Source organism: Ptiloglossa arizonensis, chromosome 6, assembly GCF_051014685.1.
Source record: "Ptiloglossa arizonensis isolate GNS036 chromosome 6, iyPtiAriz1_principal, whole genome shotgun sequence".
NCBI lineage: Eukaryota > Metazoa > Arthropoda > Insecta > Hymenoptera > Colletidae > Ptiloglossa > Ptiloglossa arizonensis.
Genome location: NC_135053.1, coordinates 7,329,723 through 7,348,865, shown reverse-complemented (window position 1 = coordinate 7,348,865; position 19,143 = coordinate 7,329,723). Strand labels below are relative to the sequence as shown.

The 19,143-nt window shown below is 33.4% G+C and overlaps 2 protein-coding genes across 3 annotated transcripts in view; one reads left to right on the top strand and one right to left on the bottom strand.

Moving 5' to 3' along the window:
- The window catches only part of Twin (CCR4-NOT transcription complex subunit 6-like twin), a 424,494-nt gene that overhangs the window by 67,750 nt on the left and 337,601 nt on the right, over positions 1 to 19,143 (bottom strand). The gene's annotated exons all lie outside the window — the stretch shown is intronic.
- LOC143148369 (uncharacterized) lies at positions 4,183 to 9,030 on the top strand. The gene is made up of 5 exons (XM_076314663.1): positions 4,183 to 4,233; positions 4,340 to 4,465; positions 5,873 to 5,987; positions 6,058 to 6,184; positions 8,823 to 9,030. Exons 1-5 carry the CDS (start codon positions 4,183 to 4,185, stop codon positions 9,028 to 9,030), a joined length of 627 nt encoding a protein of 208 aa, XP_076170778.1.

Below are 19,143 nucleotides of genomic sequence, written 5' to 3'. Positions count from 1 at the left end.
ATTAGCTGGATGGGTGGTAGGAGTGTGTCGCTCGTAACATGATCGAAAGAAGCTAGCCAAATTTGTTTTTAAAATGTAGAAATAATCACACACTCTCACCTTTATATATAAATGCAAATATAGAATATATTTTTAAATCACGAACTATAATTTTTGGATCTTCCTCTGGTGATAATAATTTGACAATTCTATAGCATTTTCATTTCGGCTGAGAACAAACAGATCCACTTGTAAATTACACAATTCTATTCGTTATACTGTTTCCTGTTCTCTTATTATACATTCTTTTGAATTATTAAAAACTAATAAATCTGTTTTCAATTATTCAAAACCTTTGAAACGCATTTGGTATTGTTGTTGTATTTCCAACAGTGGTGATTGAAATTCCGAGAAGTTCACATTTGGACATTCATTTGCAATTTCTCGACATCACGAAAAATGGTATAACTTACTTTCTGCTAATGTACCGATGAATAATTGTAATTGATTTTAAAATCCATTAACATGCTGAATTAAATTTAATACAATTTGATTCTGAATTTGCAATTTGGTGTTTATATGATTTAAATAAAATGCAATATACGTCATAATACTTAATTCGCTTAAAAATTTGGTACTTGCAAATTTCTCTCGACTGTCCGTAGTAACCGCTTTTATTTCATTTTTAAAAAATTCTAATACTTCTAATACTTTGCTATATTTAAAATAAATTAGCAAATAAGAATAAGAGATAATAAATCAAAACATCTATTAAATCAAATCTAATTAAATTAAAGATAAACTAATAACTAAAAATAAGATAATTAATTAAACTAACAGTTAATAGTAAAGTAGTAAAAATCACTAATAATTAAGATATTAAAGATAATCTAATAATTAAAATATTAAAGCTAAACTAATAAATAATACAAAAAATCGAGTAAAAAATAAAAACACAAAATACCGAAAATAGCATAAAAATTGATGTATTTCTACTCTTATTGCTTTTGTGCTACGATACGAGAGTAACATCTGTGCAAGTTGGAATTTGTATAATTTTTCAATTTTATAAAATTTGAACTCTTCAAGGAACTATATTTGTAATTTTATCTTATCAGTAAAAGATATTACACTGATTTCTTGAACATATTCAAATTATGTCGATCTGCAGAAAGAATGGACGATATTTTCTTGCTTTGTTATAATAAGACTGTTTCATAATCAAATAATTTAATTGACATTCTATCATTCATAAAAGTATTCAAACCACCCTCGGTATCAACATTATTACAACTACAACTCTATTGTGATGATTGATCTAATGCACCATTACAGCTCCATTTTATAATCATGACTAAATTTTATAATTTTATTTTTGCTCCAATTTCTGAAATAGATACTAGTAGATTACTTGGAAGGATTAAAAACTTTTTTTAATTTTTGAATTGTATAATAACCAGGATAAAAATTAGAGCCAATATTTACAGCATTTTCCGTGCAAAAAATCTAATAAAACCTGTTGTTTTTATTTTAGACTTTTTTCTATTTTTATTGTATCTCTCCTCAGTAGTCAATATCAAATGTGTCAATATAATTGCTATTGAATTAATATAACAAATGCTTTGTTTAGTTCGATTCGAAGTATTAAATTTAGGATAACTATAATTTATACACTTTTCATAAACAAATGGTGAAAAAGTTTTCTAGGCGATTTTTGTAATCGAATAAAATTTATATAACATTTATCATAAAGTATAAAAAAGTTTCTTTGTGCATTTAAAGTTTTTTTTCGTTAATCTTGAAATTGTTAGAACTATAATATTATGTATTTAACATATTTTCTGGATAAAATTTTGCGCTGGCAACTAATTCACAGATGCGCATGCCAAAACAACGCCACACTGTAACTCGCCGTAAGGCATCGTTTGAAACAAAAAACTTGATAGTCCACCCAACAAGTTTTACACAGACATGAACATTAATTTTGTTTATTAACAATATTATACACTATGGTGTATTTGTGTATTTCAAAACAGTCTAGAATATTTTGTGCCAGAAGGCATTTCTTGCATCTCCCGAAGTTCCACTGTATGTTTGGTGTTACTCGATTTTCCAAAAGACTTTTATTAGTATTTCATCTACCATTTGCAAAGCTGTAACATTTTGTCCTATTAGTATATTTATTCCAGAAATGCGTGAATATTGCTATATTTTGCTTTTATTTTCAGTGTCTTTCCATATTCACTCCTTAAATACAGGATTAATTTCACAGTTCTCATTGTCATTCTCTTCCTAGTTATCAGATATAATTCTACACCGCTCAAATGGAAAATAAATATCAACGCAATCGTTATTTTTACTATCTACTTTAATTAGTAATTTTACTTTTGTACTTGTCGAAATAATGTCACTAAGTTCATTGTCACTTTCCATTTTACAATATGGGTTAAAATTACTAAAATAAAATAAGCTTATTATTTGATTTGCCTGCATTATAATAAAATTACAAACAGCAAGAATTTTGGAATACGTACATCCATATGAGATACGCAGTGCAATCTGAAACTATACTTCGACAAACGATCTCAGTCGACGTGCCGCGCACGTCATTCTTATTTCCTCGACAATTGCCTACTAACGTGTACAACACGTCGTTGGCAACTCTGAAACAAAAACATTTCAACGTGCATGATATGTCTTTCGAGCGCAAGTGGTTAAACAAGAAAATAATTCATATATCTATTACTTGATATCCTGGAATAGTTAGTGCTACAAAATGTAAAAATATTATAGTACAAATTATGAAAGGTTAATGTGTAAGTTATCAATAAAATAAAATTATCAAATTTGAATTTTGATATTTCAGCTTAATGTTCGATGCAGTAAAAGTTTGATAATTGCAAGAAACGATCTACAATATAACTGTTTCTTATTCAACTTCACAACTGACAAGAGCAACTACCCTTGCCACATCCTGAAGTTCAACGACCGAGTAATGTAACTCAATCCGAACTCGAATATCGGTAAGACAACACTAATGCACCGATGAAATTTTGTATTTTTATTATTTTTTAATTATACTTTCGCCAATACACTTGTGAGGTTTCTCTAGTCAAGATTAGATCAAATGTATTCAAATTTGGATTATATTTACTTATTCAATAAATGATGCGAGAAAGTTACTATGAAATTGAAATGATGAATTGACTTGCAAGAGATCTTGAGAAATATTTAAATATAAATATTCATTCTAAAAATATTAGGGGGATTTTATGAGAAAATAATTTTCAAGGTTGGATAGTCTGCAAGAAATTATTCACCAATACAACAAATCAAACAAAAGATTGGAATTTGCTAAGCAATATATGAGCAAAGATTTTTCTTTCTGGAAAAATGTGCTTTTCACTGATGATAGTAAATTGACGGTCCATGGTTTCGATGGAAAAGTAATAGTGTGGAGGAAATCGAACGAACAATTAAAATTGAAAAATCTAAAATCAACGTTCAAACATGGTGGAAATACTATTATAATTTGAGGATATCTAGCAGTATCAGGAGTATCAGACTGCGGTTCTCGTGTATTGGTCAAATAGTGTTTACAACATCCTGAAATAATTCTTTACAATTGAGTTTCTATAGTTCGGTATTATAATAGGTTGTTCAATAAGTTTTATCGAACGACAAAACTTATCGAAAAACCTAGTATAATATCATTGCACGCTATCAACTATACCACATCCGCGTGCATTCGGGACATTCTTTATGTGGAGTTATTCATCTATACAACGATAGAAGTAAAAAATTTACTAAATCGTACCTTTTATCTTATTATCTCTTATTTATCTCGCCAGAACACGTGTGGTGCTGCCTTCGAAATTCCTAGTACGCCATGTGTTAATTTTTTTAAAATCTTTTATAGCTGCGTCGCATTATGAAACATACAGTTCACCCTAAAACATAACACGGATGAAAATTGTGGATAATGACAAGGTTCTAGGAAACCAACTGTCTGCTGCCAACAGGCCTAATCAGTTTCGAGTAACGCACTCTATGTGTTGATGTTGATAGTTAAACTAAATGAAATTCCTTTCGTCAAACACGTACAACTTCACTCTGTCAATACAACTCCATTGAAAAGAGGCTGTTTCGAATATTTCTCTAAAACATGTCCATGGTGAAACAAAGAATTGCGTGTACGGAAATATGATAAGCACAACGCAGGTTGCTTTACCTTTTACCAAAAGCACTTCTTCAGTTAGTTCCTAGACAACATCCAACTAAAAGGGGAACTTCTTGCTAATTTATGTAGGTTAGAATTCAATGACATCGTATTTTACATTATATTCCGTTTTCATGCCAGTCGTGCGTGGCTACATGGTGTCCTATATGCGACAAACGAGTAAGTGACAAAGGAGGAGACACGTACGGACTACTCGAGCATATTCGCAAATCTCATCCCAAGAGCTCTTCGAAATATTTGCCTCAGGTACGAAATTTCCCTTCCCTTTTTTTATACATTTGTAACCTTTGAAAAACAAATATCATTTTAATTCCAACAAGAAAAAATATTACATTTGGTAAGAGAAGTTTACTGATTATAATGTTAGATCAAACGTACTCTCATTATGCAAATTATGTTACCTTTCTTCTTATTTTTCTATTTTCGACAGACCTTAAAACTTGATGTAAATAAAATCTCACAGAGAAAACAGTTAGAATAAAATAGGAATAACGAATTCCAGGTTTTAAGAATTACACACTTTAATTGTAAAGAAGAAAATAAAATAAGAGAATAGAATATGATAATGGAAAATAATTTCCAAAAATAATAACGAACTATTATTCAATATATTATTTAATATTTTTAAATATTTATTTCTTAATTACAGTATTTCCATTTCTTATAGGTGGGAAAGTAATAATATTATACACCAAATTTAATAATGTATAAAATATTTAATATAAATTACTTTCATATTTATATTTTAAAAATAATGTAGGAGAAATAACTTTATTTTATGTCAAAATCAAATTAATCATTTTCAAATAATTTCTTATTCGAATTAATCATTTTAAATGGAATAATAGATCATTTTGAATTTTTAACAAGAATCACAGTTGTGATTAACAAGATTTGCTTGCAAGATTGTTTTTATTTCGAACATATCCGAAAGTCGTTAGCTTGGTGGATTTTTCATTGTAGCAAAGTATTTAGAAGTCGTTAAAACTCAATTACAATAGCACTCTATTGTAATAAAATAAAGCTTTCTTTGTATTGCATATCGAGTTCTTTTAATCACGAAAGATATCCAGTTCTCTGCGAAAATAATTAATGTGTCTTAATAATTAACGATACTACTATTCACAATTAAAGCACCTTACAAATTAAAGGACTTACAAATTAAGAATATTACAATTGTAAATATTATACATATTTGCCTCTAAATACTTCTTACATTTAGGAGGGATATTAAACTTTGGAATATTAAAATATCTAAAACATATCTATTCGATTAAAAAATAAGTTGAAGAATCATTTGAACAGAAGCAAAATAAAAAAGTAATTAACAGAAGTAAATTATTTGGTTTATCGAATACGTTAACGTAGAATTATGTGAAAATTACTTCTGATCAGTAGTAAGTAAGACGTGATTATTTGAACAATCATTTTAAGATAATTTTGTTTTTCGTTCGAATAATACTCAGATTTAGTCAATAAAGACTGTGATTTATTCACTCTCTAAGTTTTAAATATAAAATAGGAATAAAATAGAATATAAAAGAAACTTCTACCAATAGAGACACATTATTTTAAAAATTTGTGATAATTTCAACAGAAGGATAGGCGGTGCTTCTTATAAAAAATGTCTAGCATATAATTCTGTAATTTTAGTTAATACAATATCAGGAAGAAGAAAAGGAAGAGTCAACGTTTAAACCAACTTCAAAAAGTAGAATAGGTTGTAACTCCAGGAAAAACGAACCGAAAAAAGTCTACGCAACACGTGGTATATTTTCCACACTTTTAACTTTCCATATTGCGCACAGAAATATTCACCCATTTGTCATTCTTTACAGTGGACACATGGAAGTTGCACGACAAAAGAAAGCTCTGCCCTCGATGTCAAAAGGAAGCAGTACCGACATTACACACCCGAGGCGACAAGTTGACAACGTCGCACATTGGAGCTCTCTGTTTGTTAGGGTAGGTTGAAATGTTGCAAATATTTGCAACTTTGTTCCATTAAGAAATTGATAATTTATTAACCCTTTACGTATAATCATCAAGGTATAACCTTGAATTGTATGGTTCAACCATGATTATTGGTGGAGGTGTACGGTACAACCTTGATAATTATAGAAAAATGCTTATAAATATAGAATTTAGCACCATTAGAACAGAAAAAGATATATTTAACGGACTACTTTGAAATAACTTTAAGTAATCGAAAAAGGAGAAATCGTCGAAGTACAGAAAAATCAAATTATTTGATTCGTTACTAGACTTGCTTTATCTACAGAGTGTGCTGGAAATCTTCAGTTTTCAATCCTCAAACATTGTTGCAATTTGTTATAAAACGTTTGGTAGACGTTTATTTCGATACACTCGACTTAACACTAGATAAATTAATTATTGTACCTAGTTTGCACCAGAAGCTAATGAGTAACGAATAATGATGTCGCTTGAACGAGTGTATTAATATTATTTTAATCCTCGGGTGGTGTAACAATCATATTTATATAGTTGCAAAACTGTGTTGAAACAAATTATGGCAAATATGCACCGTGAATAAAATTATCCAGCGACTCTTTGACAACAGGATGTCTTTACAGAAAATCTCAACGATGTAATTCTCAGATTGCTAACGAAAATGGAATGAAACAGTGGTTTACACTTTACAACGTGTAAAATTTTAAGTTCAAGATAAAAACCCAATAGGACTGTTTGTTACTTGTGTTCCAATTTAAGGCCTTTCGACCACGAATCAGTTGAACGTAACTTGGGTCATAAAGGTCCCTAAGAGCTCCTGTAGCGCTGCTCTGACCTGTCTCATAAATACGCTTCGATACTTGTTCCAACTATCGGAACGATAAGAGACGACTTTTTAGTATTTCTTATAATGGTGTGCAATAGTTTCTGCAATTCACGTTCGAATACTTCTTTTCGCATAGACCGGAAAATAATTTCCATCAAAAAATTTGTTGTACGGCAAGAAACAAAAAAATTCCAAAAACACGTTTAATGTATTTTTGTCCATACTTTACACATATAAACTTACGGAAAAATTGATTAAATTTAACAGGAAAAGTGGCTAAAGAGAGTAGTTTTCTCGATACATGTGTTAAATGAATTATTTGCTTTAGAAATTAATTGTTCCTTGGCTCTCGTATTTAAAAACACTAGATTTGAAGAAAAAATTTTGTTCCGGATTCGCTAGATCCCGAGATATTTTCAAAGATATGTTTTCGATCCCTAAACTTTAATTGCTTTAAGTCTGTGAGATAATTTATAAGCTGCAATACGAAAAACAGTTTCTGTTACGTATATTCTTGAATTAACCGCCTTAACACACTAGTACCTACAGGTTGTTCAATAAGTTTTGTCGTTCGATAAGATTTTATTGCAATGTTACAGTGTATTTCGAGTATTTGAAAAACTGCGTTGCGAAACAAATTAGTATAAATTGATCGTTTGTATCGATCCTAGTTTCTTGTTTATCACTTTTCTTGCATCTGTTAGCCAGCGATTCAGATGTTTATTTTTTCCTGTTCAGTTGTACTTATAAAAATATTTTACGTATGGAAAGTAAATTAAGAAGTTATACAGCTAAAAGAATCCGTAATTTAAAATTAAAACGAAGAAGAACATGCAGTTTTGAGGATTTGGAAAATCAACTTCAGACGTAGTTTCTGGAACAGCAGATAATGAAAAATCCACTCACGAATTTATTATTACAGGAAGAAGCATTGAAGATAGAAAATAATGAAATCGGGATATCGTCTTCATTCGATGCTAGTAAAGGCTGGTTAATGAAACTTAAAGATCGTCGCAATATAAAATTAGTTATCAAAGCCGCTGATCGAAGCTCACTCGCAATTCGTCGCACTCGTCGTGACAACTCGAAAAGCAGTAGAGAAAATAGAAAAACTACTTAGAACGAAACACAAATGACGACTTATAACGAGATAATACTGTATATTTTAAAGAAATTATTTGAATTAAAATTAATGTAAAAATATTTTACTTTTAAATATTTGTCCATCAAAAACGTAGTTCTATTATTTCAATCTACCAATACTTTCGAATTTGTATATGTAAAATGAGGTTTGCAAATTTTACAAAGAACGCAGTCGCATTTAAAAATTATATTTTCAGCAACTTCGTTAGCAGTTAACGATCTAGAATTGTTTGCTTTGATACGTATGCATTTAAAACGATCTAACCCCTTGAAAATTAAAACTGACAGATTTTAGCTGACTCGTAGGTAAACAACACTTGATTACATGCTTTCTGTTTGCTTATTCAGCTTTTCGCATCAAGATAAAAAATTAAAACGAGTACAATTTTAAAATTTGATCTGTAACTTATTTAATTTACTTTGTTGAAGTTGCAGTAAATTAGTAAATTTCGTTTTGTCAAAGTAATAGCAACAAAAGATATCAATAATAATATTTCTAAATATATGTGTATATCTAATAAAAAAGGTTACAATATGAAAACTACAGTAAACAAAATATAATATGAACCGTACAAATACTTGGCACGATTTTGTGACAGAGGGAAAAAATTATTCATATTATTGTTAACACTATTTCGTTAAAATTATAATGTTTTGCAACAGATGTTGGCCCCTTTGTTTTGTACCGTTGATGATGAAGCGTGCGAAGAAAGTCCGCATGATTTGTCCACTGTGCGGATATACATTTGGCAGCTTCGAATATAAAAATGCCGGATTGGCGCGGTGCAAAACAGATTCTGAAGATTCGCAGGCACGTCTTTCTTCCCCGCCCCAAAGTTTTCGTTTAGAAGCAGTCAAAGAAGAATATTGAAAATTGATGCTTTAAAAATATATATCAACGCTAACGCTATACGAAAATACTATCCCTTTCAATAAAACGATTTCTACGCTACTGATAATATATTTCTGCGAAAACTATCTCCTAACAAATTTATGAAATATACGATATTATAGGTTTGCAAACTACCATAAATAAAATTGCAACAAAATGATCAATTGTAATTCGTTACATTTATTCAATAGCATTAATTAATTATAATTTAAGACACGATACGTTTCCAAAAGAATTTTACAGTTTATTGTTTACTGAATTTATTGAAAACAAGTTAAAAATTATATACATGCGAAAATAAGTCGGAAATTATGTAAATATTTTATAATCCTTTAACATATAGAAAATAAAGGATCGTGCACAAGTAGTTAGCGAATGTAGGAAAAAGCTCTATTTGTTATGTCATTGTAGTAAAAGCTAACACTAAACTGTTATCTGTACATGCGTTTATTTTGTTCAACCAGATGAAAGTCAAGGTATTTGGGTATAGTGATACCCATTACATTCGCGAAACAATGTAAGTTTACGATCTAAACTCTGAGCATTTGCTTCGTATGGCTGAAGTTATAGTCAAGAACTTTGAGAGACAAATCTTCCCTTCGTCTTTCGTGTACCCCTTATCTTTTCGTTCTGTGTACGTTCACAGTCTAAAGTGCAGTGGCTTATTGTCATAAGTCTAAACGCACTCACCCATGCCACAGAAGGTAGCCGAAGCTCGCCATGATATCAAAAAAGAGGAAGTAAAACAGAACAGCCTTCAGCAGCAAAGAAATGTCTTTGAGCGATCAACTACAACTTTGGTAAATGTTTATGTACGAAATTATCGATACAAATGTGTCACCGATTTTTGTTGTAATTTTGACCGATTGGTTATCACAGATAATTTGTCATACTTATTCTTGAAGTATTAAAAGAAAAATCGGCAAAAATTTACGAACGTACACATTGATACAACATTTTCCGAAAAACTGTCGTATTTTAGGATTTTAAAATGTTATTCTACATAATTAAAACCAATCAGGAATGTAGGGGAGTTTTTTAAGAAGTAAGTAAAAAATAACACAAACTTTCGTTTATTTTCAAAGACAATATAAAGGAAAATCAAAACGTTTCATGGAAACAAGTTTCTGATCATTGAAAATTTTGGAAATAGGTTTCCAATTATGATTGAAATAAGTAATTCTACGAATGTTTAAATCCTAAAAGGCAAGTGTAAACACACGACGAATCCTCGTGTGTAACAAACGTAAGCAAACACCAGTAGTAGTGTTTCATTCAATGGAGAAACAGGATAGAAGTATACATCGTTAATTTTTTTCATAAATTTTCTATCGGATTCAGATCGAGGCTATTCGCGAGCCATTGCGTTCTTTTAATATTTTGCAGTAAATAGTTTTTCACTGTTGTACTGCGGTGACAGTTGGCGTTGTCGTTTGAAAGATAAAGTCTGCAAAATTTCCAAATATGTCTTTCATAGTCGAAATTAAAAAATGTTCCACGATACGAGTGCATGTTTCTGCATTGACATTTTTATAGACAATATACAATTTCCCTACTTCTTTCTTCGACATACAGTTGCATATTATGTATAATTCTAGTTGCTTTTCTTTACGATTTAAACAATTTTCATTCAATTTTTCATTCGTTCTTCTGCAAACAAATGTTCCTTTATCGTCTCCCGTTCCAAGGCATATACGTGACTTGTCACTGAATACTAATTTGAATCCGTTTACTGTCCAATTCGCACGTTCATACACCATTGTAAGTGTCACGGGAAAATTTCTCCTAATTGGGAAAATAAGGGGAATGTCCTCTGTGTATGACGTAGTAAGTAAATAGTTTCTGAGAGGACCGTAGTTTCTTAGGATTAACTATTTATTGTCGACTTATTCTAAAATATTACCGCAGTGCATTTAGACTAGAATATCGATGTTGTATAGTATTTTTAGAAATAGAAGCTGCGGCACGTTTAGAATGTATATCGATCGATGATATATCACTTGATCGATATCAGTCGATGTGTTTTATGTATAACGAAGGACAGAATCACAGAGATTCGACTCAAAGTTTGGTTGGTAAAATGATCGATTGTATTCAATATGAGTTTTCATATACAATTCGATATCACAGGTTTCGATGGAACATGGAGGGTCTTTCGTGGGATCGTAGCCTACAGGGGTAACAAGAGCTCTTACGGGGGATTTAGTTTGCAGGTGTAACGAGAGGTGTTACGTAGAATTTAGCCGTGTCGTACAAATGGAACAAAAAGTATGCTGATATCGGTGTCTTGTCTCAGGTGTATCGTTTGGGTCACATAAGGCCCAGTCTCTTTTTACGAGCCTTTGTGAACAAGGGTTTTGTCTTGGCTTATTGAGTATTGAGAAAACCAATATAGTAATACATTCAAATGCAAGAGCCTCTTTCAAACCGACAAAAATCGGAGTAGCAAAAGGAAAATAGCCGTAGTACCTCAAAATCCAGTACGATCAACTTCAAAACCTCATACACGAATATTACAAAACAAGAATAGGTCTCAACTCAAGACCAAGCCATCATTTTGTAATCAATTGATGTTACTAATAAAGAATACTAAATAAGAAAGCGGATCAAACATATTGATCCAAAGCAATAAAATGCTTATCAATGATTTCTGTCGAAAGAATATGTACAGTGGGTGAAAAAAGTATCCGTACACCTAGTTTTTTGGCAATAATTTTATATAAACAAGTTACAGACGAAGAAAAACTATTTCGATTAATGGTCTCCTATGTACAGAGTTAATGCGCAAATAAAGAATTTTTAATAACGCGTAACAAGAAAGTAATGCAAGAAATGCGAGAATTTCAGGTTAATATAACAGGGGAAATCATGAAACGACGAGAGGAAGTGAACCAGTGACGTGTTAGAACTTTAATGGTGAAGTTGTCTGCAACTGTCTACATGATACGTTTATAATGCGGCAGCGTCTCAGTTACCATTGATAACTGTTCTGCCTCCTCACGTAAACTTTGAAACGACCATGCGAACCCATAACCACGAGAAGTCACGTCATTTGGTCTAATAGGTTTTGCAGTTGTAGACTATTCGAGCTCCGGTCGAGTAACTTCGCACTCCTAGCTCGTTGCACTGTTAGCTATCGACATCGTTGTTAAAGACCGACATTATTTCGTAACGATCTACCGAGCTTAAACCACAAGTTTCGTCTTCTTCGAAATTCCGTATCGCAAGGAAATCAATACGTATTAAAATAGGTTGGAGACCAATTATTAATTTTACTGGAATGCTATAGAATTTTTATCGTTAAACAAATGGAACAAGTTAGCGATCCACTTCAGACGCGTCTAAGCGGTCTGTTAAATAATACACTTGCTGAATGCAATATACCAAATGTGCTTTTTTCTGTTCCAAACCTCGCTATAAGATCATTCTCAATGGATCTGAATTAGGATCGTTTTTCTTTTTTTATCACGAAACATTAGAATTTCTAGGCTTTTAATTAGCCCCAGTGATCGATATGAAACGTATTGAGATTGCAGACTAACGATTGTAGATTTTCAAATTGATTGCTTTATAAAATTTAAGGGTTTTATAATGAACGAAAATAAGCTATTATTATACAAGGAAGTCTAACAATTAAGAGGTCAAGTGGAAAAATCTAAAAGGAATAATGAAGTACGATGTTTTCCATTGCTACGTCGTAAAATTGGAATTGTCACTTGTTCGCTCCGCATTAGACAGAGGTCACTCCCGGTATCGATGAGAGCAGTTAATTCGCGGCTGTTAACTTCTATCCTTTTTTTAAAATTTTAACGGTCTCGCCTCATTCGCCGCACAAATGTTTCTGAGTTGTTCGTCACCGCTTTTGGAACACCTTGACATCAAATGCCTCGTCGCAATGAAAACGTATCACCTCCCCCTCCACCACCTTGACACGTATACCGCAATTGAAACAGGGTCAATCTCTTGGTCGCTCTTCGCTCTTCGCTCCCCGCTTACACGCTCTCTCTTTCCGCTGTTCTGTCTACTGCCCCTCACTTCCTGCCGGTCCATTCTCCTCGTAGTGCTCTGTTGGCCTTCATCTCGCAGCCTGATTTATACAAATGCCTTTAGCAGCGCTAACGTGGACGAATACCCTTTCATTGATGCCTGATCCCTCAGTCGTACGTCAGGAATTCCCCCGATCGGGTACTCGACGATTTCTTCGTCGATTCTTGGTACACGGTTGGATAAGATCACCTTGTCGTACATGTACTCTTGGTAAGTTTCGTCTCTCTGTCGCGTTCTTTCTTCGAAAGGGCGCTGCTGGACCAATCTGCTGAGTAGAAAATGAAAAATACCTCTTAGTTCTACCAACAGCTTCGAGTGTAACCATTTCAATGTTCTCCATTTTAGTCCCATCCCCATTAGTGTTTTGGTCAAGCCTTCATCCAATCCATATCCAAGCAGAACAAATTCTCTTCTGATTACCAAAGTGCTTCGAATTTCCGCTGAAAGGGCAAAGTAAGTCGGTTAACCCCTTAACCTACAACTACGGGCATAGCCCGTGGTAGATGATCGGGCCAAACGTAAATATTACGGGTATAGCCCGTAGTAGGTGATCGGGCCAAACGTAAATATTACGGGCATAGCCCGTGGTAGATGATCAGGCCAAATATGAATATTAGCGGCGACGCCCTTATAAAGTTACGAATATTTGTAGAATATTTGGTAAGAGATGTAATAATTGTGGTAGATGAAAGTACTACAAAAAGTTGGATGGTCTCAATTTTGATGCTGTTGGATCGATGTGTTTGAGTGCGAATGTCTCGAAGGCTGCTCGAGCTTGTATACAATTTCGGTCCGAAATTTTCCAATCTAAATCGTAGGTTAAGGGGCTAACATCGTCACCTTCACTCTTGACAGAGTCTCTGACTCGCGATCTCCAGTTCGCGTTGTACTATCTTCAACTCTTTGCAGCGAAGCTCCATCTGTTGCCAGCGCATAAAGGCATCCATATCTCTGTGCACGTCCGATCCACAGGTTGTCCACGTCTGCATCTCTTCACTGCCAAGAGGTTCCTCCGATTCTTCCAGCTCCAATTTCCACGTGCCCGATGAATCTTGATCGTTCGGTCTCTTAATTAGGCCGTTTTTCGTTTCTACTCTTGTTCCATTGTTACGATTTCGCAATGTGCAAGTAGACTCGCTTCACTTTTATTCGCGATACTCTGTGGTATACTTTGCTTTCAATCCTGACCTGACTCAAACAGATCCCGGATGAGCTCCCAGAATTATTAGGATATTGTTTGCGCGATACAAATCGTTGGATGCGTGAGTACGAAAATTTGATTCAACTATTGTAATTACAGTTAGCGCAAGACCGACCCCCCTCTCTCTTTCTCTCTAATCGTTGTTCATCTCGAATCGCAATTGTCTTGCGCTTGCGACCTACCTTGTATAAATAGGTCGATCGTCACGCAAGCACACACATGCACACACGCTCATACCCATTCGCTCACACGCGGATTCCGCGGTCGTCGCACCTTTGTAATGTTCTCGCTCTCGCACTCTCGCTCTCACTTTCTCGCACTCGCTAGCTGGGTCGTTCACCTGTCGCCTGTTTACAATTTGGCGATTAACGGGCGACCTGCTCGGCAATAACGTGTGTCGTTTTTTCCTTCCGGAACGTTCCAACCGTCGATTATATTCAACGGATCTGCTTCCTACACTTTTTCTTGCAGCAGTTAAGAACGACTAAAGAATCAGATTGTTTGAAAAGGTACAGCAAGTTTTAGCGTGTAACAGTAGTGTTTAATATATAAATGGAAACGTATTCCCGTTACTTTCTTTCAGTTTAGAGAATAAATTTAACTATGCTACGTTCTTTTAAAATATAATCTTTTTAAAAAGGTACAAGATAAAATATTTACATTTCATATTTTTAACTCTTCGTCAATCCCGCCATTTTGACAAAATCGCTCCACAAAATGGCTACTCATTTTTTTTCATAAATTGGTTGGTTATGTTCCTCTGATGTAAAAAAAATATGATTTCAAGTGGTAAATAATCTAGACAGAGTAAGAAATGTTAAGTGGAACTGAGATAACGATATTTGATTCGAATGCGTTTATTTATTTTAGATAGTTAATGTCGAGACGACACACACCGTCTTTCAAAATTGATGGAGATAAAGACGGACCATAACTACTACCGTAATATACTTACTGTATATTAAAAGTACTTTGTTTTTATCTACTCTTACTTTATAAGTTCACACTAATACAGAATTTGATAAATACAATGACAGAAAAATTCAAATCTATTATAAAGTTAAGATTTTGAAAAGTAGATATTTGAGTATGTATTTTCGTTACGTTTGTATGAAATCTATTCTATAGATTCCTAAAAATGAGTACAAATTATTTGTTTATAAAAATTTATTGGTAAACGAAATGAACTTTACAAAATTTTTTCTAAAATTAATCCCTGTGCAAATATTTTCTCCACCCACTATATTTACTATTTTCTATTCTTGAGAAACGTATTTTACCCAGATCTGTCGAAGTGAATGTATTGATCGTGTGGGTGATGTAATAAAGCGCGCATAACATAGCATTGGAACGTGACCAGCGAGGCGGCTTGTAAATCGATTTATGGATAATAGTGAATATTGGTGCAAAATGTTTCCGAACAGAAGTATACGGTACACGATAAAGAATCATTAACAAATTTTGTGACAAACACATTTCTTCCCAGTATGCTTTCATTAAAATTTAGGTGCTAACGATAGATCTGGATCATTAATCAATGGGAGCAGTGCCAATTAAAAAATAAACACCAGAAATTATGAAACAACACGATACAATTCACAGAATGTGTATAAAAGTGACGCAAATATGTTTTAGAGAAAGCAATGAAATAGATCTGACTTTAAAATACAGTAACTTATGAAAGTATTTAAATATTCACCATAGAATATTTTTATGCATATAATATGTGTGACGTATGAAACTTTTTAAAACATTATAAACACCATAAGCAGATATAACTATCAAGATTAAATATGTAAAGTTTGAAGCAAATCCGCTAATATACGTAAGAGTTATAAAATATTGATTAAAAACATACACTTTTTCGAGGCCAGAAAAGCATTTAAACAATTCATTTTTAATATGGTAGTAAGTATTAATGGGTAATATTTAGATTATATTTAGAAATCATCCAAAAATATTGTTAAATGATTGTATTTAAACTCATCCGAAGAAATCACTAAATATAATGTTTTTGGATCGAAAGAACACAAATTTGGAGAAAAACTAATACAGAGATGGAAGTTAGAAATTTACGTGTCTTGTAATTGTATTTACAAGAGTAAATCATGAACGTGCTGTAGCAGTATACAATAGCAAGTGACATAGGTGATTAAAAAATGTTTTTTAGAGTTTATTATATAAAATAATTCATTCGATTATAAATCACAGTCAGTTCTATTCGACAGCGGAATTCCAATTCACATCGACTTCGTTGTATTGATTTTCATTGATCGATAAGGTTTGATTTACTTGCTCAAATAGAGAGTGGGCATTAAAGTGTAGAATTGTATTTACAATATTAAACGAGTGTTTCCAAGAATAGTGTCCAAGTCTGCATCTTTTAGTTACTGAACTGTATTTTTCATTTCCATATATGAATTGCATAACAATTCTATCTAATAAAGTATGGCTACGCGTCGTTAGGAGTGATCCACGCCTATAGTGATAGACTTTGTAATTGCGTAACCAATGCAAAACTTAGTTGAAAGTTTCCAGGATGATAGATTATGCTCTCTTGTTGTTGAAGGTATATGATTATATGAGCCACTATTCGATAATTTTGGAGATACTTGCAATTCAAGATTCATTATTACTTAAATTTAGTTCTATTCAGAATGATCAGCACGTAATGATTTAGCGTAGAGGCAACGGTGTATCGTTTGTACTTTTTGCGTTTAACCGTAATTTATTTTTTTACGTTTTCTTATGGCGAACAAAATTTTTGGAAGTTTTCTAGTAGGTTAAACACGTACAAAATTCATATCGAATAAAAGAATAAAAAAAAAAGAAAGAAAGAAAGAGAAAAGATTATTTTTATCCTCCCCAAAGTTGAATCTGGGTCCTAACGCATACCAACAATACTTCGTTACCACTGCGTTAAACCATTACATGCCGATCATTCCGAACAGAACTAAATTTAAGCAATGATGAATCTTCAATTGTAAATATCTACAAAATTATTGAGTAGTGGCCCATATAATCATATACCTTCAGCAACAGGGGAGCAAAATCTACCATCCTGGAAAGTTTGAACTAAATCGGTAACCCCAAGGCCTTGCACTCTCTTTGTTAGTCTCGTTCGCTCGCTGTGACGTCATCTCGCTCTCATTTTCGTAGGGTAGTAGTGAATCAGGGACTGATCCTCGACAACCACTGGCACTTTGAGGGGTATTTTGGCTGCCGGCCTCCTCTGTTGGAAAGGATAATTAGTGCCCTTGGCCGGCTTCTCCCCAACCTTCGTGGTTCGAGATACCGGATTCACAGTCTGTACACAGCAGTGTCATGCTGCGTCGGGTCCATAAGCGATTGGCTTTGAAGACTATCCGGGGATAGAGGATTGTGTTCTATGAGGCAGTGATCGTCCTATCGGGGCTTCCCTCGCTGGATTTGCACGCGGACTCGCACGTGACTTATTACAACAGCTGCTGCAAGTTTCACGTGGAGGGGGGAGGGGGGAGGGGTGGCCTGGCGGGACGCGAGGTTGAAGCCCGCAGGCGTCAAGCCCGGTAGTTCATGGTGCTGGCAGCAGTGGCTGGTGGTTTCTGCGGCTGGAAACCAAGTTTAGGTCCAAAGGAATAGAGAGCGATGAGAGAAAATTTAATATAATAATAAGTAATCTGGACACGGAAACGTTACAATATGTTTCAGATATCGTGGAGCACCGCCAGACACAGATAAGTATAATCTTATAAAGCAAAGTCTAAGAAAATCGGTGAAAAACGAATTAGATTTTCTGTTAGGACAAGGAATTATACAGCCTTCGAACAGTACGTGGACTAACCCGATACATCTAATTCTCGTGAAAACTGAGAGATGAAGAGTATGCGGTGACTATAGGAAACTAAACATAAACGACCTCATTCGATCTTTTCGAATATGCAGTTATGCCCTCTGGATTAAGGAATACTGTACAGACGTGCCAACTATAGCTAGATTCATTTTTTCGCCAAATAGACTATGCTTTTTGTTGCATAGACGACATTTTCATAACGTCAGATACACCTGAGTAATATGAAATCCATCTCAAATCTGTATTTTTAGAAATTAGGAAAAAGTGGGCTTATAATTAATACTGCAAAATGTAAATTAGGACAAACAGAAATAGATTTTCGTAGGCATCATATAAACAAGAAGGGTTATTGCTTGCTTTAGGAGTGAGTGGATGCATTAAGGTATTGCTAAAAACAAGAACAATCATGTAGTTATGCCATTTATTGAGAATTACTAATTTTTATAGAAAATGTATTCCACTTGCCCGACAACAAATCCCTCTAAACGAATATTTAAAATAGTCAATTAAGAACGATGAAATCAGAATTAATTGTGTACATCAGAAGCATCTGAGGCATTCGAAGAATGTAAGAACAGTGTTGTTTTCTCCACATTAATTGCCTTCATTGTATCTTCTACACCATTAATATCGAAAACGAACGCTTCAGACAGAACGATAAGAGCTGCATTAGACCAGTTAAAAGAAGATATATGGAAAACTATTGAATATTTCTCATGAAAGTTGAACCAACCAAAACAAAATTACAGCACATACAACTGAGAATTGCCAGCAATTTTTGCAGCAGTTAAATATTTTAAACATATCTTCGTAGATTGGCGTTTCATAATAAAAACAAGCCATAAACAATTCATTTATACCTTTGTTCAACGAATGGACAAAGTAACGCCTCAGCAGTTGGGACAATTAGATAATATTTTGCAGTTCACCACTGGAATACTACACATGGATGAAAAGGACAATACAATAGTCGTCGCTTTGCCTGAACCCTTAAGGCAGCGTTGATGCGCAA

Excerpts from the sequence above, each read along its gene's own strand:
- LOC143148369 (XM_076314663.1), top strand. The coding sequence starts at position 4,183 with ATGATAAGCACAACGCAGGTTGCTTTACCTTTTACCAAAAGCACTTCT. Across the intron at positions 4,234-4,339 it reads TTACCAAAAGCACTTCTTCA|TCGTGCGTGGCTACATGGTG; the intron begins GTTAGTTCCTAG and ends TTTTCATGCCAG. Across the intron at positions 6,185-8,822 it reads GGAGCTCTCTGTTTGTTAGG|ATGTTGGCCCCTTTGTTTTG; the intron begins GTAGGTTGAAAT and ends GTTTTGCAACAG.